This window comes from Antechinus flavipes, chromosome 3 (assembly GCF_016432865.1).
Source record: "Antechinus flavipes isolate AdamAnt ecotype Samford, QLD, Australia chromosome 3, AdamAnt_v2, whole genome shotgun sequence".
In the NCBI taxonomy this organism is placed as follows: Eukaryota; Metazoa; Chordata; class Mammalia; order Dasyuromorphia; family Dasyuridae; genus Antechinus; species Antechinus flavipes.
In genome coordinates, this window is record NC_067400.1 from 18,842,111 (window position 1) to 18,869,653 (window position 27,543).

The window sequence follows — 27,543 nt, forward strand, 5'->3', positions numbered from 1 at the left end:
CTTGAAGTAAATGGTTAACAAATATTTGTTGGCAGGCTGATTGTTAATGAATAACTTGAATAAGAATTGAAAATGAGAAACCATTTTATTTATTAGGAACATTATCGAAATCATTCTTAATTCTTTGTTTACATGTCATTTAAGAATAGGTTTTATGGTCAATATGTACTAATTCCCCCCCCCCCCCCCCCATGGATAAATTTAACAAGTTAATAAAACTTATTAAAATGAATTTTAAGGATTGGATCAAACAGCATAAAGATTGTTATCATAGAGACGTATAGCTAGAAAAAAAATTAAGGCTGGCAATCATTGGACAACCCAGATCCTCTATTAAGATCCTCATGATGTCAGGAGCACATGGGGAAGGGCTTCCAGGTCTTTTTGTGGTGACTTTACTGGGAGCAGCCACCAGAGTTGCCCATGGTGAGTAAGCATGAAGGGATATCATTGTGGGGGAGAACCCCCTTTGAAGGGAATCGAGGTTCCTATTGAAAGAACACATCTACTTTGCACAATGTGTTTTTCCCAGTTATTGCAGCAAGTAAAATCCCTAAGGCAAGTGTCACATTTTATTTCAGTAGAAAAAGTCTCTGTAATTTATTTTAAGAAATGTAGACCTGTCAATAACTTTTTTTTTAAGGCACAGGAATAGTAAGATTTATAAGGTGTTAACTGCCGTTCCCAAAGTCACGTCTTTGTCCTTTTAGGTATATTTAGAAAAGTGAACATTTGCCAAGCTAATTATTACGCAGACCCGAACCTTCACAACAGCGATAGTTGCTCCCTTTTCTTAGACACTCTTTCCACTTTGGGACTAATCTTAGCCTTTTCTGATCAGGACAACAAAGCTTTTGTTCCCAGAGATACCCTGTACTTGGAGTAACGTGTTATTTGTTAAGCAACTGGATATTATGTCTTGTAGGGAGGAAAAAACAGGGCGATTCTGTTTCTGTCAATCCGTCACAAACATCTCTGTTGAATTTTAAGACTAAAGGTTTGTCTCTAAGGAGCCGCTGCCCTGGGCCTGGTCTGTGTAAGTCAGGAGTAATGTATGTTTCTGGAGGCACGAATGTGAGGGGCTTTCCCTGCTGGCAGGAGGTGACTCCAAAGGCAAATCGGGCAGAGTCCAAACTCGGGTCTCACCAAAGGCTGCTGGAAGGTGCTGAGTGGTGGAGGGCGCGTCTCTTGGGGGAGGCTTCGCCCCGCTAAGTGGACTGGCCCCCGGGCCGGGGTCTCACGAAGAACAGATGCCAAGGCCCGGAGAGTTGTTGCCCGAGGGAGCCCCTCTCCGAGGTGCCCGTTATCCTGATTTGTCACTTGTGCGATGGGACCTGGAGCAGCCCCTCCGTCACTGGCTGTTTGCCCAGGGTTATCTGCTCCCACGCCCCAGAGAAATCGGGTTTCCCTCGGGAGACAGCTGTGTCCTGACCCTGTCCAACCCACCAGGCTAGCAGAGGTGACCAGGGAAGGCTCCCAGAGGCGGCCCTTCCACCCTGCGGGCAGCACGCCAAGGGCCAGGGCTGTGGAGGTGGGCAGAGCTCTCCGTGGGCCAGCCCTGGGGCGGCCTCCCCCTTCTCCAAAGCCCCAGCTGCGGACTCCCCGCATGGTGTCTTCTTCCTGAAGTTTGCACCTTTCCTCCCTCCCCAGGGAGTCACTGCAGTCAGCCAGTCACTGCGCAACCACGTGCTAAGGCCCGGGATTCAAACACAGGTCAAGGAGCCTCCGTTCTCATGGGGAAAGACCGCCATGGGAGGAAGGGAAGGGGGAGGTGCTGAAGGACCCAATCCTGGGTCCCGGTCACTATGGCAATTGCCTGGGAGGCTGCGGGAGCCGAACTGAGGCCGAGGGAGCAACTGAGGGGCCAGAGGTGGGATCAGGAAGCTTCATGTTCTAGAAGAGGGAAGGGGACACACAAAACTACCGATGCTTCTTAGGTCGGCTCTCATCCTGTGTGCGAGTGCTCTCAGGCGGCCCTGGGGCGGGCGGAAGTCCTGGCTGCTCTCCCGTGTCCGGAGCTGCCATCTCGGGGCTGCCATCTTGGAGCTGCCATCTCAGGGCTGCGAGGTGACTCCCACTCTCTCACCTCCTCCCTTGGCACTGAACGTGGGCCTGCGTTCTGACCCAGCCGCCCCCGCCATTGCCTTGGCCGGGAGTCCCAGCGTGTGCCGAGGGCAGCCCTTGTGAGCGCCCCCCCTCGGATGGCCCGCCCGCTTCTCTACCGCGTGGGGGTGGCGCTGGGCGGGCCTGATGGCGGCCGAGGTTCCCCCGCGCCCAGATTGGCCTCCTGTGAATGGCCGGCCCGCCCGGAACCGCTGCCCCCACGGCACCTCTTGGCCTTTCCTCCCCCTCCCCCCCTTTGGTTCCCCCACTGCGCAGCGCACTGGCTCCTGGGTTGGGAAGCGCTCCTGAGGGCGCCGGTTCCTGTTGGCCGAGGCAAGGCCGGGTTGGTGCATCCCGCGGTGCCCCCGGGTGTCTCCCTGACGGCGGGAGTCCGAACGGCCGGGCCCAGCTGTCCGCCAATGCCCCCTGGGACGCTCCTGGGTGACTCGGTACAGAGAATGGTGCTGATGGCGGAGGCCTCGAAGGTCAGCCCGAGGCCCTCGGACCGTTCCGGGCCTAATAGAAGTGAGCCCGGCCCGCCTTCGGGTACCGACTGACTGAGGAGCAGAGCCCCCGGGAGGCGGGGAAGCCCAGGACGCATGCGCGGTGCTCTTTTATAGGGCACCAACAGATCGTTTGTTGATGTTTCAGTTCTTGATTAAAAAAAAAAAAAAAAAAAAAAAGAAGCTAAAAGGCTCTGAGCTTGGGTGGGCGGAGCTGCGGGAGGGAAGAGGGGAAAACCTCCTCCCGGGAGAAGGCGGCCACGCCCACGGAGGCGGTTAATGAGCAGCTTTCAGGTGCCTGATGTCTGGCTTTGGAGCCTCCCATTCTCCGCCAGGTCCGCCCTTTCTCGCTGCCGAAGTTCCCTCTGCTGTCCTGGGATGGTTTCTCTGCTTAGTTACTCACTTCTACATGACCATTAATAAACGCAGAGCTGATATTTCCCATTACGCTTTGACACTCCGTGTTTAGAGAGTTTTTCCTCCTTTTTCTAGAGCTCGAAATGGATTGTTCCAAGTTTTGCGTAATGTTTGGATTCAAGTCTCCCTTTGCATAAATATCTGTGAATGCTTATTCACAGCTAAACATTATTTTATTATTAAATTGAATGAATTGAACACTGTCTCCTTCTACGTTTCATGAGAAATATGACCTTGAGCTTTTAATCCTGCGGATCCCACTTCCTCCCATGCAGCTCCTGAAAGGCGGAGGAGGGCCTGGGAGCCTCCCATTTCTGTGTCTAAAATTAGGCTTGACCCTCAGAGAATACCCAGCCGGTCTTATCAGATATCCCGATCACATGCTTTAGAGAAACGGGGCTGTCCACTCTGCCAATAAGTGGCTGCGAAGAGAACAGGCTTTCTGTGTGTGACAAGTGGACCATAAATCAGAGGAGCTTTTCCTCTCCAGATCTCCCCTGTCCCCTTCTTTAGGAACAAAGAGGAAGGGCGTTCGTTGTCGTTGTTGTTGTTAACTTCGTGACACCAAAAAAATTTTGGCTGGAACTCAAGTGTTTTTTAAGTGATTGTTTAAAAAACATTTACATGTGATTGGGAACTATTTAATGAAGAAAATGACTAGACGGGAGGTTTTATATAATTTTTTTCCTGTCCTCTTTCCCCTCCCCCTTCCTAAGAAGGCAAATACTTTGATTTCGATGATACAGGTGAGGCCACACCAAACATTTCCATAGCAGCCAGGCCGCAAACAAGACAAAATCATAAAATAAAACAACAAAAACGTGCTTTCACGTTCCGGGTTCCTCAGTTCTCCTCTGGAGGCAGATAGCTTTATTTGTAATCACGAGTCCTCGGGAATTGTCTTGGATGATTGAGTGGATCGGAGCAGTTAGGTCTTTGACGTTGGATCATCCTTACAATATGACTTTACTGTGTATGGGTTCTGGCCCCGCTCACTTTGCCTGAGCGCATGAGTCTTGCAGGTTTTTCCGAGATCCGCTTGCTTGTCGGCGGTGTTCGGTCGGCCATTCCCCACTTGACGGGCAGCGCCCCAGTTTGCGTTTCTTTGCCACCACGGATAGTTTCTTCCCTTTCCTTTGATCTCTTTCAGATAGAGGCCGAGTGTTTGGGGCACAGTTGGGCACAGCTTTATAGTCCTCGGGGATGAGGGGGGTACCGAGAGTTTGGGGATGGGTACTTCGCTGCGGACGGTGAGAATTCCGGCTGCCTCCAGCGAGGATGGAAAAGGAAGCGGGAAGCAGCTGGGAAAGCTTTGTTCCCGTGGGCTGTAGAACGCCCCCGGCTGCCAGAGCCCGCGGCGCCCCCCGACTTGACATTGGCTGTCCGCGCTGTGACCGTTGCGTCCCCTCCTCCTGGATCGGGCTCCCACGAAGCTCTCCTGCCTCTGGGGTTGGGAGCGAGGCCGTTACAAGTCAGCGGCCTCTTGCACAGTAAGCATTTGGCTCCCGGAGAGAAGCCTTCCTCCTCTGCATCGCCGGACTCCCTCCAGCGCTCACACCTTGTTTGCCGCGGAGCTTCTCCGGCTCCCTTCTCCTCCTCCCCCTGCTGGTGCCCTTGGGCTGGGGTGAGGCTCCTTGGAGGGGCTCCTTTGGGAGGGAGGATGCAAGCGGTCAGGCCTCTGGCTGCAGCGCCGACCCGGCGCGCCCCTGGGGAGTGGGCCGTAGTTTCACCTTAAAAAGGGGGCTCCTTCCGTTGTTGGAGAGCTTTGCTCCCCCCATCCCCCGCCCTCCGATTCCTGCCCCCTGCCCCGGGCCCTCGCCTGGTCCCGCTCTGTGGCACCTGAGGATAAACAGCCAGCATCTCATCACGTCCCTGACAGCGCCCGGCGTCAGGCAGAGCGGAGTGATTCATCTCAGAGCTCGGCCTCCGCCGCCCCGGCCCTAATGAGGCGGATCCGGCCGCACTGAGCCTCCTGTTCCCAGCACTCACCGCGGGGGGAGGGGGAGCCACCAGGCCGGGGCCATCCCCTTCCTGCCCTTAGCCCCATCGCCGCCCGTCTCACTGTCCACTTCTGGCTCCGGTGGGTCAGGGTCGCCCACAGCGGCCCGATTGTCCCTCGGGGCCCGAAGTCAGCGCTCAGGCCTCGCTGCCGACTCCGGACCCCCAGCAGGATCCTCACCCGCCACCGGAGCTACTCCAGGGGCCCAGAGCCACGTGGCCACCGGCACTGACCCCACGGGCCCTCAGTGGGGGGGAGGGACTAATGTCAGGATCCAGGGGACGGGGTCAGCTGGAACAAGCCCCGGAGCCCTCTCCCGCAGGATGACCCTTCGTCACCGGGCCGTCCTCTGGGCAGACTCCGCTCCGGCCGCAGCAAGCGCCTGCTCGGACCTCTGCTCTGTCCACCTTGTAACGTAAGGGGGGGCGGGCCCTCGGCGCCCGCCCGTGTTGGGACCTGGAATTCTTTTTTGTTTCCAGCCTGGTTAGATCAGCAGCAAAAGTAACATTTGTGGCCACTGCTCGCATCCCACCCGCAGGGCTGGCCGTTTGCACGGAGTCCCCGCACAGCGGCTGGGCGTGAGTCAGCGAGCTGGGAAAAGGGGCCTGGCATCGGCCGCTGCTGCTGCCAGGAGACCCTGGGGCTGGCCGGCTGCGGGAAAGGGCCGGGCCTCTCCCCGGAGTGTGTCAGTGCTCCCCGAGGAGCGCCCCGACCTCTCTCCAGAGCACGTCAGTGCTCCCCGAGGAGGGCCCCGGACCTCTCCCCAGAGTGCATCAGTGCTCCCCGAGGAGCGCCCCGGACCTCTCTCCGGAGTGCGTCAGTGCTCCCCGAGGAGTGCCCCGGACCTCTCTCCGGAGTGCGTCAGTGCTCCCCGAGGAGTGCCCCGGACCTCTCTCCGGAGTGCGTCAGTGCTCCCCGAGGAGTGCCCCGGACCTCTCCCCAGAGCGCACCGATGCTCCCCAAGGAGCCCGCCAGACCTCTCTCCAGAGCGTGTCAGTGCTCCCTGAGGAGCGCTCCGGAGGAGGGACCTCTCCAGAGCGGGTCAGTGCTCCCCGAGGAGCGCTCCGGACCTCTCTCCGGAGTGCGTCAGTGCTCCCAGAGGAGTGCCCCGGACCTCTCCCTGGAGCACGTCAGTGCTCCCGGAGGAGTGCCCCGGACCTCTCCTCAGAGCGCACCGGTGCTCCCCAAGGAGCCCGCCAGACCTCTCCCCAGAGCGTGTCAGTGCTCCCCGAGGAGCGCCCCGACCTCTCCCCAGAGCGTGTCAGTGCTCCCCGAGGAGCGCCCCGGACCTCTCTCCGGAGTGCGTCAGTGCTCCCAGAGGAGTGCCCCGGACCTCTCCCCGGAGCACGTCAGTGCTCCCGGAGGAGTGCCCCGGACCTCTCCCCAGAGCGTACCGGTGCTCCCCAAGGAGCCCGCCAGACCTCTCTCCAGAGCGTGTTAGTGCTCCCCGAGGAGCGCCCCGGACCTCCCCAGAGCGCGCTGGTGCTCCCCAGGAGAGCACCCAGCAGTTACAGGCTGCCCGTGCACCTCCTCGTGGCCCATGTGTTACGGGAAGTTAGGTCGGCGCTTGTTAGTCACAATGGCCGTCCCAACATCAGCCACTTCCCTGGTCCTTCAGGCCTTCCCAGATGGCCAGGGCCACTGCCGCCTCGGGTAGGGGGAGCGCTCCCGGGGCCGTGCGATTGTCGGGAAGGAGGCGGGAGAGCCCTGGGAGTGTCAGAGAAGCCCCCGTGGTCGGGGCCACGGGGCAGGACTTTTTAGTGCTTCTCGGTGCCCTCTCACCCCGGGCCGGATTATTCAGTGTCTATCCCTGCCCACGCCTGTGATGAGCGGGGAGCAGGAGGAGGAGCCGGAGGCAGGGGGCGTGTCCCGGTCATGAGGCCGCAGGCTGGGGGGCTTTAGGCGATCGGGAAAGTTCTCTTCCCCTCCCAAGCCCCCGGAGAGCAGAGGCCGGTTCCACCACGTTTGGCCAGTCTGCTCCTGGCCAGAGATGGGGAGGCGGTGGGCAGGGCCAGGAGGGGGCCGGGCGCCCTCTGGGTGGGAGAGCTCTGGGACCTGGGCTCCCCAGGGCAGGCTCTGGGTTCTGGCTGGCCGGGGCTTGGGTCCGGGCAGAGGAGATGAGGGCCCCAGACTGGCCTGCATTTTCCCATCCGCCCCCCAGGCCTTTTCCGGGCAGGGCCGCTTCTCGGGCCCCTCTGGGTGCTCCGGGGCCGCTGTTCCCCGAGCCAGGCAGCCCTGGCAGCAGAGCCCGTGGGAGGGACCCAGCCGGGCCTTGCTTGGCAGCGGCTGCTCCCGCCGGCCTCCTGAGCTTGTGGCTAGGGCTGGGGCGGGGACATGGCCCCAAGGGGAGGGGGGCCGCCCAGAGGCCCCTCGGGCCAGCCCGGGGTGTCGGGGAGACGAGGCCAGAGACATCTGCGCCCAGTCAGAAAAGGACGCCGGCTCCTCAATGGCTGGGCAGGAGAGAGAGAGAGAGATTGGAACTGAGAATGAAATAAGGGGGAATAAATCAGAGCGCGGGTTGGGGAGAACAAGGCCTGATCCTGGGTGGGGGAGGGCGCGGGGCTCGGGGACCCCTCCCCGGGGAGGCAGGAGGAGGAGGCCGTGGAGTCCCGTAACCCCAGGCCCCTGGGGGCGGTTCCAGGAGGTGGTCATGGGCCTTGGGGTGCAGGAGAGCTCCCCTTTGTGGAGGGGGCAGAGGGGGCAGCATGGGGGCTGGCCCAGTGGTCAGGGGTCAAAGGGCAGGGCTTGTTCTGGGATGGCAAGGATGTGCAGCTGAGGGAACGAGCGGCCAGAGGTTCCTGGGCCTGACCCTGGGAGCTGCCATTTCCTTGGCTTCTCGGGATCCTTGCCCGCCCAGGGCACCTCTCGCTGCCTCCCTGTCCCGTGGGTCCCCCCCCCCCCTTGCTTTTCTGCCAGTTTGGCCTGGGAAGTGAAGCTTTCCCACCAACCTCATATTTTCCTCTCCCAAAATATCTCCCGATCGATCTCGTTTCCAGATGTTGTAAGAAGCAAAAGCGCCGGAGCGAGGCTTCTGCTGCCCAAGCACAGCCTCGGCTCCGTCCTGGCCCAGGGAAGTCACGGCTTAGAAGCTGTCGAGGAGGGGCCCCCAGTCCCACGCCCGGCCGGGCTCCATGACCCACTTTCCAGGCGGCTCCCCCTCACCCAGACTTCCCGTTTTAACTGGAGCTGGGACCTGGCGCCCGGAGGCTCCTCCCTCCCCTCATGAATTTTTTCTGGGCTTCATTTGGGCAGAAGGAAAGGGAATGAGCATTTATGTACTGCCTACTGTGTACCAGGCGCTGAGCAAAATAAGCGGCATCTCACTGGATTCTTTTTTCACGTTTAATTCTAAAAAATTGTACTTGCTTTGCAATTACATTTTTTATTAAAACCTTTTATTTTCCAAACATATGCATACATAATGTTCACCATTTACCCTTGCAAACCTTGGGTTCCACGTTCCCCCTCCCCTAGATAACAACTATTCCAATATAGGTCAAACATGGGTAATTACGTTGAACAAACATTTTTTATCATTCATTTTTCCTACAAAATTATTTGCAAAATATGTACATGGACCGTTTTCGACATTTACCCTTACAAAATCTTGTGTAGATGGCAAGTAATCCAGTATGTGGTAAACACATCATTCATTTTAAACAATTTTGAGTTCCAATTCCCCCCCACCCCCACCCCGTCCCGCCTGCCCTTCAGAAGCGGCTTGTCTGGCTGCTGAGAGAACGGTCCTGGAGGGTCGGATTCACCCCTGACTTGGGGGCCCAGAGGTCCTAGGCGTGGACAGCAGGAGCTGGAACCTCCCACGTTCCTGGTGGATGGTCCTCCCTGACATGGGACTTCTCTCCCAAGTGCCCCTGCTTCCTCCCTAAAGGCACCCCGAGATCTGTGTCGGAGCAGCCAAAGGTGACAGGATCGGTGACGAAGGAGAGGGTCGGCCCGCCAAAGTGCTTCTCAGAGGGGGGCCAGGGACTCCAGAGGCTCCGAACCCCTCCAGGCCCTCCTAATTCCACAACAATACTGAGAGTTTTAACTTTCTAGTCCCAAAAATATCCATACGAACCCCCGTCAGGGGAGGCTCTCCGGGGTCCTCGGTGATTTTTAAGAGCCTAAGGAGGTCTTGCCTTTTGGGAGAATCTCTGCCGGGGAGGTGGGGCTTGCCGCCTGTGCCAGGGGTCGGGGGAGTGATGGAGGCCGGGCCTGGGAGCAGATGTGGGGCAGCTTCTCTCCGAGCCTGGAGAAGAGATGGGGAGGAGAGACCCAGGGCTGCTGTGAGATGAGCTTGCTCTGGTGGGCCTCCTGGAAGGGTCTGGGGAGCCTCGGGGCCCCTGGTCCCACCTGGAGAGATGGAACAGAAGGATCAAGATGCAGGGGCCCCCACATGTGGCACCTTGGAAGGGAAAAGGCAGAAACACGGGGTGGGGGTAGAAGGCTCAGGGGGGACCCCCCTCGCCAGGTTGAGACAGCGGGGGAGTCGGCCGTGAGCCTTTCCCCCAGAGCAATAAGTCGGACCTGTCCTGAGCCTTTGTCCAGGGTGGCCGTGAGGAGGAGTCCTCATGTCCCAGGTGTCCGGCGCTCCTCACGTGGGGTCATTGAGGCAGGGGCAGCAGGGGGTCTGGCTTTGCTTTGGTTCTGAAGCCCTGGGAAGTGGGCAAGCAGAAAAATGGCGCAAACGGGGCTATTTGAAAAGAATCCGGCTCTCGTCCAGCCTGGGGAGGCTTTAGGTGTTCACCGGGCAGTCTGCTTCCTCAGCTTCCAGCAGTCTCCCAGCCCAGCTTCCAGGGGTCTCCCAGTCCGCCTTCCCGGGACACAGGTTTCCTGGCCCCTCTTTTCTGAGCTCTGGGGGTCCCTCCCCTGGTTAGCTGCGAGGGGACTCGGCCCGGGGGTGTCCCCCCAAAGAGGAGCATCTGCCCCAGCCGGGCTGGGAGCCCAAAAGGGAGCTGCGGACTCTCTGGGCCTACGCTGGAGTCCTGGGGCCACCTTGCTCTGGGACCTCGTGCTCCCCGATACCGACTTCTCTTGGCTGGCTCTCACAAAGCCCCGTTTTCAGAGATCACTTTTAAAATATTTCAAGGGATTTTGGAATCCCCCGGACACCACCGACCCTCTCAGGATCCTTTATTCATCTGTAAAAGGAGGGAGCCGGACAGGACAGTCTCTGAGGTTTCTTCCCGCCTTAATCCCTGTGTTTTGTACCAATCTCACTGTTTACAACCCAAAGCCCCAAGACTCGGGAACGTTGGTTTGGGAGTTTGGAGAGCTAGCTTCTAGTTCTGAGTCTGCCCTGGTCGTGGCCGGCCGTGGGACCGTGGATCTTAGAGCCAGAGTTGGACCCAATCCAGAGCCCACTGAGTCCAGCCCCCTCTTTTAAATGAGGGGACACAGGGAGTCTATGGCCTGTTACCCCCAAGTCCTAACATGCTGGACATTGGTGGGGCGGGCAGCCGAGTGTCCCGTGGTTACTTTCTCTCTGAAAAGGGGATGCTTTTGTCCAGTGAATCCAGACTTATTTTTACTGTGTCAGAAGCACTCAGAGGTAAATTATTTTGTAAATATTTTTAAAGAGTATTTTTAGGCGAGAGAGATCTAAGTTTTCTTTTCTTTTCTTTTCCTTTTTTTTTTTTTAATATCTTTTTATTGATAGAACGCATGCCAGGATAATTCTTACAGCATTATCCCTTGCATTCACTTCTGTTCCGACTTTTCCCCTCCCTCCCTCCATCCCCTCCCCCAGGTGGCAAGCAGTCCTTTACATGTTGAATAGGTTACAGTATATCCTAGATACAATATATGTTTGCAGAACCGAACAGTTCTCTTGTTGCACAGGGAGAATTGGATTCAGAAGGTAAAAATAACTCAGGAAGAAAAACAAAAATGCAAGCAGTTTATATTCATTTCCCAGTGTTCTTTCTTTGGGCGTAGCTGCTTCTGTCCATCCTTGATCAATTGAAGCTGAATTAGCTCTCTTTATCGAAGAGATCCACTTCCATCAGAATACATCCTCAAACAGTATCGTTGTTGAGGTATATAATGATCTCCTGGTCCTGCTCATTGCACTTAGCATCAGTTCATGTAAGTCTCGCCAGTCCTCTCTGTATTCATCCTGCTGGTCATTCCTTACAGAACAATAATATTCCATAACATTCATATACCACAATTTACCCAGTCATTCTCCAATGGATGGACATCCTTTCATTTTCCAGCTTCTGGCCACTACAAACAGGGCTGCCACAAACATTTTGGCACATACAGGTCCCTTTCCCTTCTTTAGTATTTCTTTGGGGTATAAGCCCAGTGGAAACACTGCTGGATCAAAGGGTATGCACAGTTTGTTAACTTTTTGAGCATAGTTCCAAATTGCTCTCCAGAATGGCTGGATGTGTTCACAATTCCACCAACAATGCATCAGTGTCCCAGTTTTCCCGCATCCCCTCCAACATTCCCCATTATCTTTCCCTGTCATTCTAGCCAATCTGACAGGTGTGTAGTGGTATCTCAGAGTTGTCTTAATTTGCATTTCTCTGATCAATAATGATTTGGAGCATCTTTTCATATGGCTAGAAATGAGATCTATGTTTTCTTAGGAAACATGAGTTTGATTGAAATGTTTTACATAACTTCATATATCTTCTCAGTTGGGGGATGGGGAAGAAGGGAAAGAATCTGGAACTCCAAGTTTTAAAAACAAATGTAAAAAATCATCTTATATGTAATTAGGGAAAATAAATTTTCTTTTAAGAAAGCATATCTTATTTTAGGCAGGTAATTTGGCCCTAAGGTTGGGTTTCTCTATCGTGAGTTTTCTGGTACTTGCCTTTTCCTCTTCAAGAAGGGGTTTGTAGTGCAAGGGAATAAATGGAAGGGAATAATCAGCATGTGGGTGCATTGGGTTATTTCACAGAAAAGCACCCTCTCTATATACTTATTATTAGTAAACCTGACAGTGCAGATTTATTGCCCAGTACTTGGGTGAGACACAAAAACACAAATCAGCAGTTCTGGGCTTGTTTCCTGTTATACCTTCATTTTCTAGTTTGGTAAAAGTATACAGAGAGTTTTAGATCTGGGAGGGATCTAAGCCCCTTCCCATTGAGTAAACTGAGGCGCCATGACTTTTCCGTCAGTCAATCACTTGATTAGTCACTAAGCATTTATTGAGCACCTCCTATTTGCCAGGCTGAGGGCTAGGGATACAATTAGAAGGAAAAGGCAGTCCCTGCCTTGTACCATCCAGAGAGGTTGGGGAATATGCAAATAAATATATACAAAACAAGCTAAATATGGGATCGATAAGAAAAAATGTACATAAGGAATCCATTCGAATTAAATAAGGCAGGTCACACAGGTCACATTGTGGAAATATGCTTTATAAGCTTGCAGAAACATATATATATATATATCACGTATATCAAATTGCTTACCATCTTAAGGAGAAGGGAGGGGAAAAATTTAGAATTCAAAATTTTATTTAAAAAATGAGTCTTAAAAATTCTTTACATGAATTTGGAAAAATAAAAAAACTATTGAAATGGAATAAAATAGTAAAAACAAAACAAAACCAACTTCCTACTGGCTTCTGTTTCCCTTTTTAATACGAGCACCAGGTTTTCCTCATTCCTCCCCACCATAAGGGCGGGGGGCCTTGCCCAGAAACTGCCATTTATATCTGAGCCCGAAACTTGGCACTGGCCAGCCAGCTCTCAGTTCCCTTATCTGGGAAATGGAGGCAGGACCTTGGTGAGGAGCTCTCATGGGCCCTGGTGCAGAGGCCTGACTGTGCCAGCAGGAGCTGTTTGCTTATCCAAGTTAGGCCCCCCCTTCCCTCCTTCCCTCCATGGCGGTCTCTGTCTGTCTGTCTCTCTCTCTCTCTCTCTGTCTCTCTGTCTCTCTCATCTCTAACCTTCTATTTCTTGCGTTCTGCGTCGCCCCAGAGACAGTTTTCAGGGGTTCGGAGGATGGAGGCTGCTCTGGGCGTGGGTTCCCCTGGTCAGCCGCAGCCTGGTTCTCCAGTGTGGACCCCCCTCCCCCCAGTCTCTCTGAGACCAGATTGCGTCTCTCCTGTGCAGCTTTAATGAAAACATTTGCTTGGCTGGCATTTTAAAGCTGAGACTTAATAAAATAAATCACAACAAAGAAGCTGCTTTCTCCCGGACAATTTAATTCGGGTGCCGTGTAACTGGGAGAATTCTGGAATCAGCTTTTCCCTCCTTGTGGCGGCCCAGGAGGGCTGGGCCGTGGGGACGTTTGGCACACAGGGGGCCCCGAGGCCCTCTGCAGAGTGGGAGGCCTCTCTCCTGAATGCCCAGAGTCACGTGGGCAGGCCCAGGGTCTTTTTGTGCCCCCCCCACGCCCCACCCTGCCAGCCGCAAGCCCCCTACCAGAGAGTGGGTGGGTGGGGGTGAGATGGTTCTGGGCCCCCTCTCAGGCCTGGGGACCCCTCGGTGGGAACGCTCCTCCGTGGCCTGTTCCCGCGCACAGAGAGGGCCCGGAGCAGGGGGCCGAGGCCGGTCCCTCAGTCCTGCCAGAGTTAAGGCCCAAAGCCCGTTCCCCAGACTTGTGAGCTTCTGTCGGCCCCCTTCCCCACGCTGGCTCTTCCCTCGGTACGGGCCGGGTTCCTGTTCCTCCTGTCCAAACAGACCCTGAACGGGGACCCTTGGTAATGGATGCCAGGCTGCTGACCAAGGCAGCAGAAGCGCTCCTGCGTGCCCCGGCGGCTCCTTAAGCCATCCCGGATGGGACTCCGGCCATCAGCGGCCTTGGCATTTTGTGGGCTGCTCTCACCTTCCAACCCACAAGGGCCCGGCTTCTTGTGGGGGCCTTTGGAGAGGGCGGGCGCCGAGGGGAGGGGGCCCATTTTCTGCGGGTCATGGGCAGCCTCACCTTGGCTCACGCTCAGACTCCCGGTGTAATTGGATTACCCATGAAAATGCCAGGCACGTTTTCCCAGCTGATTTGCAACTGACATTTTCCTCTGGAGCCTGGGGCCTTCCCCCTCCCTCCCTCCCCCTTCTCTTCCTTACCCCTTCCCTCCCCTTCCCTTCCTCATCCCTCTCCTTCCCTCCTTCTTCCCTTCCCTTCCTCGCCCTTCCTCTCTCCCTTCCTCCCTTCCTCCCCCTCCCTCCCTCCTTCTTCCCTTCCCTTCCCTTCCCTTCCCCCCTCCCTCCTTCTTCCCTTCCCTTCCCTTCCCTCCTTCTTCCCTTCCCTTCCTCACCCTTCCTCTCTCCCTTCCTCCCTTCCTCCCCCTCCCTCCTTCCCTTCTTCCCTTCCCTTCCCTTCCCCCCTCCCTCCCTCTTCCCTTCCCTTCCCTTCCCTCCTTCTTCCCTTCCCTTCCTCGCCCTCCCTCCCTCCCTTCCTCGCCCTTCCTCTCTCCCTTCCTCCCTTCCTCCCCCTCCCTCCTTCTTCCCTTCCCCCCTCCCTCCCCTTTTCCCTTCCCTTCCTCATCCCTCTCCTTCCCCCCTCCCTCCTTCTTCCCTTCCCCCTCCCTCCCTCCCCCTTCTCTTCCTTATCCCTTCCCTCCCCTTCCCTTCCTCATCCCTCTCCTTCCCTCCTTCTTCCCTTCCCTTCCCAGCCCTCCCTCCCTCCTTCTTCCCTTCCCCCCTCCCTCCTTCTTCCTTTCCCCCCTCCCTCCCTTTTTCCCTTCCCTTCCTCGCCCTCCCTCCCTCCCTTCCTCTTCACTCTGAGGAGCCTGGAGTGGGGTCTGGCCCCCGATGTGAGCCGCACAGGAAGGGGGGGGGCTCTCCTGTGCCCTCCTTGCCTGAGAGTGTGGCTTGAGGCCAGTGATGAGTTGTCATTTTCTGCTGAAGTCTTCTGGGTCTCCTCCAGAAATGACCCTTCCCCTTGGCCAAAGCTTGGCCCTGGAGGGAGATTTTCCTAACTAAAGTAAGCTGGGCCAGGGCTTTATAGCGAGGGGAGGATTGTTTTCTCCTCTCCTCCCCCCTGGGGAACAGAGGAGGCTACAGCACCCCGAGCTGGAAGGGGTGGGCGGGGGTCCAGGCCTAGCCCCCTGGACTCTGCCTTAAACCCTCCCCGTCCCAGCCCTGGAACCCTCAGCGGTCCCCCAGAGCCCCGTGGGCCCCAGCAGCAGGGCCGCCCTGGGTACAGCTCCCGGAGCCCCTGCCGGGCAGCGTTTACTTTGGGGAAGGGGCCGAAATCCTGCTTGGGGCCTGGGAAACGAAGTGAAGCCTGGCTGGCGGTTTCTGGGACGCCACCACAGCATTTATTAAGCACTTACTGTATGTTAGGCACTGGGTAGTTCCGGGTTAGTGCCAGGAAGACAGACAGGAGTGGAAGAGGTCTTGCCTCTGAGGAACTTGCCCCCGGCTTCTCATAGACCAACTAGTTTGGGGGCAGAACATGGGCATTTTTACAGATGGGGGCTGGGCCCTGACCATCGTGGGACCCGGACCGGGGCCCCTCCATGTAAGGACTTCAGCTCCCAGAAACACAGAGTTCTTCTCAGTTCAGGAATCGAGAGATGGTCGCCTCGGGGCCTCTCGGTCACCGAGCAGGAGAGCTGGAGTGAGGGGGTCCGGGGTCTTTCCTTTTGTAGCCCCCGCTTGTGCCGTCCCACCTGAGGCGGTCAGAGTGAGCGCGGTGCATTCCAGTGTTCCATGATGGACAAGCTGAGCCCGGCGCCTGGCACACAGTAGGCGCTATAAAGTCGCCTTCTATGTTATACACACCTATCATGTTGATGGATGGTGGTCGGTCCCAAGGCCCGAGCGCTCACCGAGGCTGGCCAGCCCGGGGTCCAGCCTTTGTTTTCAGCGTCATTAGTGCACTCCTCTCAGCTGGCATTTTGAGTGCCTACTGTGTGCCCGCGCTGGGCTAAGCATTGAGATCTGAAGAGCGAACAAAACCAATCTGTTTGTGCTGGGGCACCCGCAGGGGCGGGGGGAGCCGGGATAAGGGGGGTATGGGCAGGAGGACCATGGGGATGAGTGGGGAGGATCGTGGACATGAGCAGGGAGGACCTTGGGGATGAATGGGGAGGATCGTGGGGATGAGCAGGGAGGACCTTGAGGACCACCAGGGGAGATGCCCTGAGCCAGGAACACCCCCATCTTAGAGATGAGGGAATGGGGGCACCGACGGACAGCTCTGGCACGGGCTCTACCTGCCTTTTCAGGCACCAGGGCTCTTTCTATCATGTACTTTTAATAAGTCCATAACACACAATAACTCAAAAATCGAGGTGTCCCAGCCCAACAGGGCAGAAATATTTCAGATTTGTTGTTGAATATATCTGATCTAAAACGTTCCATCTGGGGGTGACGATGGGGACTTTGGGTCACGGGGGGCCACCAAGTCCTGGCCTGCCCCCACCACAGTCGGTCCTGTGGTCCCATAAGTGCAGGAGAAATCCTGTCACTTCCTGTGATTGGTTCTAGCGGGGAGCGGTCACTTAGATACTTGCCTAGTGGAGGGACCTCAAGGGCGCCGCCAACGACCCCTGTGCGGTATCAACAAGCTTGAGAGCCCCTCCCCCCATCACCTCTGATCAGGAAAACCAAAGGAGTCGGAGCAGAGGGAAACTGAATTTCAAGCCGCATCAGTGGGTTTGATGGGAACCAGGGTTTCACTGGACACGCGGGGGATGCACAAGCCACCTTGGCAGCCGTCCAGGAGTCCTAGGGCTTTACATGGTTTGCATATAAATTTATGTAAATCTGATCGCCTTTTAATTTTTTTAACAAGAAAATGACGATTGTTCTGTTTTACTAGCACAAGCTCTGTTTTGTTTTTTCTTTTAATAGTTTAAATTCAGTTTTCTTAAGCTCCTTTGTCACCGATTTCATTTTTTCTTTGTCCCCCAAATGCTCAGCACATAGTTGGTCTCATTAAAATGCTTTTTTTTTTTCCCCTGCTTGTTCTCTTCTCTTCTAGTAGCAGTGAGGTTTTGCTGGGTAAAAGGATAACTTTTTGGGCCTAGTCCCAAATTGCTTTCTAGAATGGCTGGACCAAGAATCTGGAGGAAAATGTTGAAGAGGATAGTCAGAAAAGGACTTAGAAGCATCAGACTCAGACTCTGCTACAAAGCAGTGGTCATCAAAACAACTTGGCACTGTTTAAAAACGAGTACAGTGGGTATAGCTTCCGTTACATAGTACTCCTTAAAGAAATAAAGCCCGGAAATACCTGGAGGAAGAATCAGTGCTCATGGCTAGGCCGGGCCAATATAATCAAGTGTACTACAAAATTAATTTACATTCTTGATACTTTGCCATTCAAATGACTGAGGTGAAACTTAAATGAACTTGATATATTAATAAGAAAATTCACTTAGAAAAACAAAAGATCTAGAGTATCAAGAGAAATGATGAAATGAAGGAACGATGAAGGGAGATGAGTCTTTCAGACCTCAAACTATGTTGTAAAGCACCAGTCATCACAACCATCTAGGTATTGTTAAAGAATAGAGACAAACCAATAGGGGAGAATCAGAACAGTAGAACGTGGTAACCTAATATTTAATAAAGCAAAAAACGAATTACCTAAAGAAAAACTCCTTTAAAAAATGGAAAATTACTGGAAAATTGAAAAGCAGCCTGGTAGAAATTAGTTTTAGACTTTACCTCACACTATATTCCTATAATATATTATAAATGGATATGTGATTTAATACTAAAGAACATACTGTAAAAAAAAAAAAAGAAGAAGAAAAACAGATTATATCTCTCTCATAGCCATGGGTAAGAGATGTTTTTAGCAAAATAAGAGATAGAGGGAATTACAAAAGATAAACTTTGAATACTGGAACTGAAAAGCTTCAGTACGGACAACATTAATGCATCAAGGATAAATAGGGAAATGGTTGAATAGGAAAAACATCTGTATCAGATTTCTCTAACAAGAGTTTGGTATCTAGGAATCTGTCCCTCCCTCTATCTGTTTCTGTTCTGTGTGTTTGTCTCTGTGTCTGTCTGTTCTGTCTGCCTCTGCCTTTGTCTTTCTGTGTCTGTGTCTATTCCATCCTGTCTCTCTGTCTTTCTGTCTCTCTCCATTTTGTGTGTCTGTGTCTGTCTCTCTGTTCTGTGTTTCTATGTCTCTATGTCTCTCTGTCTGTGTCTGTCCTGTCTTCCTCTGCCTCTGTCTTTCTATGTCTCTCTCTCTTTTCTATGTCTCTGTCTCTATCTATCTTCGTTCCCTCACTCCTCCCTTTCTCTCCGCTCTCCAGTAGAGGAATGGTTACAGGATGTACTGTTAAAAGAACTGAGTGTTTTCTGATGTGCCTTTCATAGGTGAACCTAAAGCGATTGGATCCCCAGAGAGAAGAGAGGCTGCTTGTTGACCCGAGGCCCCGTTGGGGGCTGTGAGGGACCCTCCCACCTCTGCCTCTGTCTAAAAGAGGATCCCTCGGAGTCCCTGACCCTCTTGGAGATGAGGGGAGGCCGGAGTGGCCAGGCCCAGTGGGGCGTCGGCTCTTGCTCCCTCCTCTCCCTGGGGTTGCTCTTCTGTCTCTGGCCGATCTCTGAGCCCTGACCCCGTCTGCCATCCCAGCCTGGGCCGGGGGCATCTCCCAGGGTCTCCTGGAGAGCTTGTGGCTGCTCCTGTAAGGAGGGAGGGTCAGGGCAGCTCCCATTGGGAGTGGTCACAGGCCGGGAGCTGGCCGGCTTTATTCTCTGCCTTCTAGTTGCCCAGCATCTCGAGGTTCCTGGCCCACACCGGGTGTTTCAGTAATTACTTACGTGCAGATAAATTGATGGAAATGTAGATTTTGTACCAGAGACGCGCTGTCGGCTCCGGCCTATCTTTCTAGCCCAGAGGTTCCTAATTAAGGTCTGCGATCTTGATTTTTAAATTTGTGCTAAGTGCTGTCCACATAACATAGGATCTACACAGCTCCCCTGGGAGGTAGATGATTGGGCTCCCATTTTGTTGATGAGGAAACTGAGGCGGGATAAATGACTTGCCCACAGGTAGTGAGTGTCTGAGGCTGGATTTGAGCTCCAAGCATCAGAGATGGAGTTGGGTGGGCAGCAAGCAGAGCCCCCAGGTGGAAGCTGTAGAGGCCTTTCTGGGGGGGAGGGCAGGGACTAACAGCTCTCATAGCTGGTTCTGCCCTTCTGGCCCATCTGCCGCCCTGGTGGGGCTAGAGTAGGCCCTCAGCGGGGGCTGTCCCCCCGGACTGGCAAAGGCCTGCTTGGCTGGACTGGAGCGGCTCAGTGGGGGGCCCTGCCCCTCAGCAGAGGGGGTCCCAGAGGCCATGGGGGCTTGTCCCAGACTGAAAACGTGGCCTTTCGGTCACACCTCCTGGTTGCGTAGAATGAGCCACTCCGTTCGTATTTATTCCTTATTCTGCTTTTGAATGTGCACGGAGGCTATTAGACCGGTGGGTAAATTGAGGATAATAAATGAAATGAAATGTTTTGTAAAGATAATGAAGATAGGGATATATTAATAGCAACAAAGGAGCCACACTGGAGTATTATGGATGAGTTTCTTTGTCAGTTTTGCATATTAATTGCCTCAAAATATACCAACACATTTTCTATGACTAGAATGATCAGGTACAGATGAATTCCCTCCCTGATAGAATCATTATTCAAAGTCTAATTAGATTTATTCTGTCTCTTCATCTCTTAGAAGTACAAATGTTGAAAACACCATCTTGGGGTGGGGAGGAAAGCAAATGGGGGAGGATGGCCTAGAAATTGTGCCTCCTGGAGGCTCTGCAGCGGCTCCTCTCATTAGGGGCCCGGCTCCTCTCATCCCGGGTCCGGCTCCCCTCAGTCCGGGTCCGGCTCCTCTCATCCCGGGCCCGGCTCCCCTCAGTCCGGGTCCGACTCCTCTCATTCCGGGCCCGGCTCCCCTCATTCCGGGCCCGGCTCCCCTCAGTCCGGGTCCGGCTCCCCTCAGTCCGGGTCCGGCTCCCCTCAGTCCGGGTCCGGCTCCCCTCAGTCCGGGTCCGGCTCCTCTCATTCCAGGCCCGGCTCCCCTCATTCCGGGCCCGGCTCCTCTCATTTCGGGTCCGGCTCCTCTCATCCCGGGCCCGGCTCCCCTCAGCCCGGGCCCGGCTCCTCTCATCCCGGGCCCGGCTCCCCTCAGCCCGGGCCTGGCTCCTCTCATTCCGGGTCCGGCTCTCCTCAGTCCGGTCCGGCTCCCCTCAGTCCGGGTCCGGCTCCCCTCATTCCGGGCCCGGCTCCCCTCAGTCCGGGTCCGGCTCCCCTCAGTCCGGGTCCGGCTCCCCTCATTCCGGGCCGGCTCCTCTCATTTCGGGTCCGGCTCCTCTCATCCCGGGCCCGGCTCCCCTCAGCCCGGGCCTGGCTCCTCTCATTCCGGGTCCGGCTCTCCTCAGTCCGGTCCGGCTCCCCTCAGTCCGGGTCCGGCTCCTCTCATTCCGGGCCCGGCTCCCCTCAGTCCGGGTCCGGCTCCCCTCAGTCCGGGTCCGGCTCCCCTCAGTCCGGGTCCGGCTCCCCTCAGTCCGGGCCCGGCTCCTCTCATTCCGGGTCCGGCTCTCCTCAGTCTGGTCCGGCTCCCCTCAGTCCGGGTCCGGCTCCCCTCATTCCGGGCCCGGCTCCCCTCAGTCCGGGTCCGGCTCCCCTCAGCCCGCCCGCTCTATGCGGATCCGTACGTGTAGTTGGCCGGACACGGAGACGTCTCCCAGTCTGAGTCCCCCGTGGCTCCCGCGCCCCGGAAAGCGGCAGCTCTGACTTGTTTTCTCACTTGGCGCGTTTCTCATTAGGTTCCTCCCCCCCCCCCCCATTTGTCAGCTATAAATAGAGATCAGCTAATTTGATGAAGAGGCTGCAGGTTTGCAGATAATTGGACAAATACATCACGGTACAAGAACAACTCCAGAGATGACAGGGGTGGGGGTGGGGGAACCGAGGGGAGCCGACCAAGGGCGGAGGAGGAGGGGGAAAGAAAGGAAAACGGAAACAATGGTGGGTCTGTGTGGTCCCCAACCTGATTCCAGAGTCAGCCCACTTAGCACTCCCGCTCAATAGAGGCCATTGTTCTTTCCCGAGTCTTCCTCCCCGGCTCCCTGGGGGCCCCCTCGTGGGGAGGGCCCTTTAGCTGAGGCCTTTGAGGGGTGAGGGCATTTCCATGTAGAACGCGTCGGGGATTTCCATGCAGAATGTGACCGGCCTTCCCAAGCGTGGCTTCCCGCGGGACCCCGAAGGGCGTGGGAGCCTTTTATTTCCGTCGGTTCTCCCTCCTCCCGCGTCCCTTTCTGTGTGATTGTGGGACAGCTTCATTTGGACCCCCCCCCCTCCCGCAGAAGCGCCCCTGGGCGAGGGACCGGAGAGCCAGTGCCCGGTCCCTGTCCCCGGCCAAACCGGGCTCCCGCTCCCGCGCTCTTCGCCAGCGCCGTCGGGGTGGGTGAGACCTCGAACCTGCCCCGGCCCTCGAGGAGCTTCCGCTCTCTCACAGGATCGAAGTCAGTGGGAGTGTTCTGGCGGGGGAAGTAGTAATGTCCGGGGAGCTCCCAAAGCGCGGACCAAGGAGAGAGAAGGGCCCCCCAGACAGAAGCCGACCGAGGGGGGGGCTGCGCCGGCCCTTCTTCCAGCTTATTGCCTAGAAGGACTTAGTCTGGCCTCTCCCGGGAAGCCTCCTGTCTGGGACAGGGCTGGGAAGTCCAGTAGGAGACTGCCACGGTCAAGGAGACACACCGGGGCAGCGTCCTGGTAAGGCTTCCTGGCCTGGGGGCGCAGGGAGTGCTGGGGGCTGTTCCCACTTCCGGGGCCCCAGTTTCCTCCTGCGTAAAATGGCGAGTGGCTGGGATGGGGTCCGAAGTGCTTCCAGCTCGCACAAAGTATAAATGTCAAAGCCAAAGCTGCCGTTATTGCTGCGATCAGTACTTTCCAGACCCTCGTGTTTAGTCCGGGGAGTTAAAGGGACGCTCCGGCGCAGGAAGGGTTAATAATCCGGCGGATTGTCGAGAGGCTTTCCCCAATTAGGGATAATGATCCATTCTCTGCATACCTATTGTCTCCCGGGAGCGCTCCAGCCTTTCTCTTTCTGCTCCCTTTCTCTCTGTCTAGCAGCGCCAAGTCAAGGAGACCTTAGTGAGTGCTGACTGTGTGCAAGGCCGGGTACCAAGAGCTAGGAAAAGCAGCCCAGAGCCCCGGGAGCTCACCGCCCGGGGGGAGGAGACAAACGGCCCAGGGGGCTTCCAGTGGGGGAGGGGGTTAGCGAGGGGGAGAAGCCGGGTAGGGGGAGGGCCGGGCAGGACAGGCGAGGCGGGAATGCTCTGCACGCGGTATCCCTTCCTTCTGAATGTTCCTCGGATCATTTGTTCCAACGGCTACAACGCCCCTTTTAGTCGGGATTTTTGTTACTCTCTTCAATTAAGAAAACACACTTGAAGATTAATTAAGAAGCAACTGGTACCGATCCTGTTGGGATTAGGGATGCAGGCAATTAACTACCTACTCGTTCTCTGACTCCTTTTGGAGAAAGCCCGACGTGGCGGATGAGACGAGTTCCGGACTTGGAGTCGGGAAGGCCGACTCCGCTCACCCTTCTCACCGAGCTCCCGCTACTCTGGAGTCAGTGCTTCAGCTCAGAAAGTTTCCCTAAAAATCCATCATTTAAAAAGGGATTTGGCGTCTCATTCCCAGCTAAGCTTCTCCGGTCTCTGTTTTACCCAGGACCCACCCTTAGCCGCTCCTCTGGCCCCCGAGTCCCAGCTTCATTGGCTGGGTCGCCCCCATCCCCGCTCCGAGCCGCTCCTGGGTCTGTGGGCGATCCAAGGCCGCACTAAGCCGTCCTCTCAGCCGACGCAATCCCGGCCCTGTTCTTGTTTCTCATCTCCGGTTGTCGGCCTCTGTCGCGGGCTTGCAGAGGAGCCTGCGGGGGCTGCCCTTGACCTCGGCAGCTTTTTGTAACATTCGCAGCCACAATTAAAGGTGAAACAACTTTAGAGTTCTCCTAGTCAGTGTGGTCCACTTCCCACCCACCGCTCCTCTTTGCTGGAGAAACTGTTACATGGTTACCCTTGGCAACCAAGATAAAGAAAAGGCGACAAAAAAAATTTCAGCAAAACTTACCAATTTACTGGTTAGTAAAAAAAAAAAATGACACTGGATGCAGTGCCCTCCCTCAGCTACCCTCTATGCCCAGGAACGAGGCCTATTTGCCCACTTGAGAGCATTCAGGTGGCAAGATGGTCTGGCTCCTTGTAGGGAGGATGGAGTCCCAGCAAGAGGGTTCACTGTTTTTTCTAGTTTTGATCAGTATTTTGATGATGATTATAATATAGTTTTGAGGTATGGAAAAGCATATCCCCACTTCCTTCCATCCCTTTTCTTTATTTCCCTTGATATTCTAAATCACTGTCCCTCCAAATAAATTTTCTTATTTTGTTGCCTAGCTATACAGTATATTCCTCTGGTAATTTGATAACTATAGCATTGGGTTTATAAATCAGAGTGGATATTACTATCATTTTTATTATGTTGACTTGGCCCAGCCATGAGCACTGATAAATCTCCCAGTTATTTAAATGATTCTTTATTTCGCTAAGACATTTTTATAATTGTTTTTATACAGGTATTCTTACTCGTGTTCAATTCAGTGTAGCTCAACTAATAAATTATATATACATATATAATATACATATGCATATATTTAATAATTATTTTTAATGACATCTCTTTCTATTATGTATTGACAACTAAATTTTACTATTGCTATATATCTGGGTTTTGGATTTTTATAGATTATGATGTAGCTTGCTACTTTGCTAAAGTTATTAATCATCTCAATTGCTTTATTTGCATACCTATATACTTTTAATTTTGTCATCTTACTAGTAATAGCATTTTTAGAAGTATGTAAAATGATGAAAGGAAAAGAAATATACATTTTTTACTTTTAGATTTGTGGGGAGAGTTTTTAGTGCTTCCCCACAGCATATAATGCTAGTTTTTGGTTTTAGCTACTTAAAAAAAATCAATTTAAAAATATTCCGTGCCTGTATTTGGTAGGGTTTTGAACATAAATGGGTGTTATACTTTGTCAGCAGCATTTTTTTCTGTATCTATTGAGATATAACATATGGTTTTGTACATTTTTGTTTTTATTATGATTATGTTAAATGTTTTCCTCATGCTGAAATATTCTAGCATTACTGGCAGGAATTCAGTTTGATCTTAGTGAATAACAGCAAATGAGCCTTTCGATAAATTGCTATCATCATTTTGCCAGGATTTAAAAAAAAAAGTTTGAATCAAAATACATTAATGTGTTATTATCTTCAGTTTTCTTTCTTCGCCATATTCCTTCCTGGTTTAAGTGTTAGGACTATGTTACTCTCCATTATTCTCATAAAAAGAATTGGTTAAATCCTTTCTTTTTCAATTGTTGACACAATTCATATCGTATTGTATTTATTAATTGCTCTTTAAAAGTTTAATAGCATTTTCCTTTAACTCTGTCTGGAACAAGAGTACCTGACAACTTTAAAAATAAAAATAGGTTTTTATGATGCCATTTGCTTCTCTGTCACAAACATGTCCTGCTCCCTTCCAGATGGATCTCTCTCTGTCTCTGACTCTCTTACACATGTACACAATTTAACAAAAGCATCTGAAGAGTGATCACATAAATGATGTTCTGTCCTGCTAGTCCCCTTTATTTGATCATTTGTTTTCCAGTTATTCAGTCACAGTTTGACTTTGTTTTATTAATTTGTTCCTTTGCATTGTTTTGCTCGTGGTGTAGGTTTTTCTCTCAGTTCACTTAACTTTTCTCCGCATCACTCACTTTGCAGGTTACAGCTGGTGACCTGACAGATGGTGGTACCGGCCTATTTTGTCCTTGGCAGTGGCAGTGACTGGTGTCCACAAGGATCACCTCTTGTGTGCCCTTGTAACCACATTAATCTTGTGCTTTTAAGCTCCATATATTGGAACTTAAAGAAAGACACATTTTATCATTGTTTTAAAAGTATTTTGAAAATCCTAAATCATTATTTAAATGTGAGTTCTTATGGTTATCACTATTAGTTTGCATTGGCAAGTATCATGGCAACGAGGAGACAAGTTCATTTCCTATTTGGCATTTTGCTTATGGTTTACGATTCAAAAACCAAAGATGTTTTAGTTGTGGCCTTGTGGTCCTAAGCTGGGCTGTCCATTGCTCAGTTATTTAAAAAAGATAGAGTAGCATGTTTTTCTTTTAAATTATTACCCTTTATAAAATATGATTATTTAGACAGTTGAACACAAAACACAATCTCTTTAACTAAAGATTGCTTTTGAAAATTAGTTAGAAAGCTATTCTCCAATTGATAAATGGTCAAAGGATATGAACAGACAATTCTCAGATGAAGAAATTGAAACTATTTCTAGCCATATGAAAATATGCTCCAAATCATTATTAATCAGAGAAATGCCAATTAAGACAACTCTGAGATACCACTCCACACCTCTCAGACTGGCTAGAAGGACAGGCAAAGATAATGCGAAATGTTGGAGGGGATGTGGGAAAACAGGGACACTGATACATTGTTGGTGGAATTGTGAACACATCCAGCCATTCTGGAGAGCAATCTGGAACTATGCTCAAAAAGTTATCAAACTGTGCATCCCCTTTGATCCAGCAGTGTTTCTACTGGGCTTATACCCCAAAGAGATACTAAAGAAGGGAAAGGGACCTGTTTGTGCACGAATGTTTGTGGCAGATCTCTTTGTAATGGCCAGAAACTGGAAACTGAGTGGAGAATGGCTGAATAAATTATGGTATATGAAAATTAGTTGGAATAGTTTAAAAGAAATGCCCTTAGATATATCACCTTTAAATTTTTTTTTCTTTTTTATTGTTAAGTTAATAATTGTCAACAAAGATTTCATTATCTCCAAAAACCCAATAGAGAGTTATGTAAAGTTTTATTTTTTACATAACTTATGTTATGTAGTTTATTTTCTAAAAAAAGATATGATCTTACTAGCTGGGTAATCCTGAGCAAGTCATTTAAACCCAGCTGCTTTGCAAAAAAAAAAAAAAAAATTTAAAGAAAAGGTTATGTACATAATCTTTCTCTGAATATATAAAAGCAGGCAAATGTGTATATATATATGTATATATATATTTATGTTCATATATATATAGATACATCTACCTATACATGGATATGTATATACCATATCGATGTACTCATACATATATGTCCCATATATGTATATAATGCATATATGGACTCATACACCAATATGTGTATATATACATATGTGTCCCCATATCTATATATTATGTGTATAGGTGTATATATATATGTATGTGTGTATGTATATAGGGCATCTGTTAGATCATTACTACAGAGAACCCCCAGATGAGGAGATTCCCTCTCCTCATGCAAGTCCATACCTTCCCTGCGATTTATAGCTCTGAGGATCTTTCTTTGGCCTGGAGCACTCACAGGTTGAACGAGTTGCTCGGGATGTGTTAGAGGCCAGTCGTCCTGCTCCGAGGTCACCTTGCAATCCACATGGCGTCACCATTTTATAATGAGACTCTCCCAAGGTTTCAGCTGTGAAATGACCGTGTGTCCATCTGTGTGCAGATTTAACAGGGCAGCAACAGAACTGTGCGGCTGGTCGGGGCCCCTTTTTGTACTTTTCTGGTTTTTTCATGTGGGTTTTAAAATGTGTTTTATTGGTGCTTTTTTTTATAGTTGTTACCCACACTTATCTAACACTGTACTGATCTTTCCGCCTTTTGTCCCCTTCAGTCAGAAACCCTTTCTTCTAACAACAGGCAACGTGTTGCCCGAGCATCCCCGTCTCATTTCGCCTTCCAACTGCAGGCTTTACCTTTCTCACCAGCCCTTACCTGCCGTCAGCTCTGCCTTGACTAGTTTTCCGGACAGGTGAGCACTGCCAGCGCCCCCAGGTCTCCTCAGATTCCTTGAGGCAGCAGCCAGATGGGACAAGCCTTCCATGCAGGCCCGTGCATTGGCCCCCACAGCCTGGGATCTGTCCAGCGCCTCCAGGGAGGTTTGAAGGCCGCTGTCCTCCTGTCCAGATGTTTCCAGCCTCTGGTTTCCTGTCCACTCAGCACGGCCTGAGTCCTTTCAGCTCAGCGGGAAGGAGGTGGTACAATTGCCCACTGGCTGTTCCCAGACGGCACGATGAGTAATTGCATCTTTCATCGGCCTCTGAGAGAAGCGGACTCTAATGGATCTGTGCAATGCTGAATTATCTCTCTCCAATCAGAAGAGCCTTTCAGGACCTCTTCTCCAGGATCCTCGAATCTTTCCCCTCTTATTCTTTGGGGAGCATAACAAGGAATAAATACATGCAGCAAAATGCCTTTCACGGGGCCTTCACCACAAACCGCTGTTCGCAAGAATTTGGAATTTTTAAACCCCGCTTCCCAAGACGCAAACAAAAGCGCCTCCTCCCACCCCCCGTCTCCCCAGTCATTCAGGGACTGTGCAGTTTGGAGCAGTTGTAGAAAGTGGGATGGAGGGTCAGCTGGGCGATAGAATTACAGAGAGCCAGCCATGCAGTCTAACTTGTACTTGAGAAGTAAAGCATCTGCCAGGGACTGGCCAAC

General features: G+C 52.7%; 2 protein-coding genes across 2 annotated transcripts in view; both read left to right on the plus strand.

The window, feature by feature from the left end:
* Positions 1 to 27,543, plus strand: part of PPM1L (protein phosphatase, Mg2+/Mn2+ dependent 1L) — a 237,035-nt gene that overhangs the window by 29,770 nt on the left and 179,722 nt on the right. The window lies entirely within an intron of this gene.
* Positions 16,033 to 27,320, plus strand: LOC127552840 (uncharacterized). The gene is made up of 2 exons (XM_051983103.1): positions 16,033 to 21,668; positions 26,792 to 27,320. The coding sequence occupies exon 1, from the start codon at positions 19,670 to 19,672 to the stop codon at positions 20,615 to 20,617; it is 948 nt and encodes a 315-aa protein (XP_051839063.1). The 5' UTR covers positions 16,033 to 19,669; the 3' UTR covers positions 20,618 to 21,668; positions 26,792 to 27,320.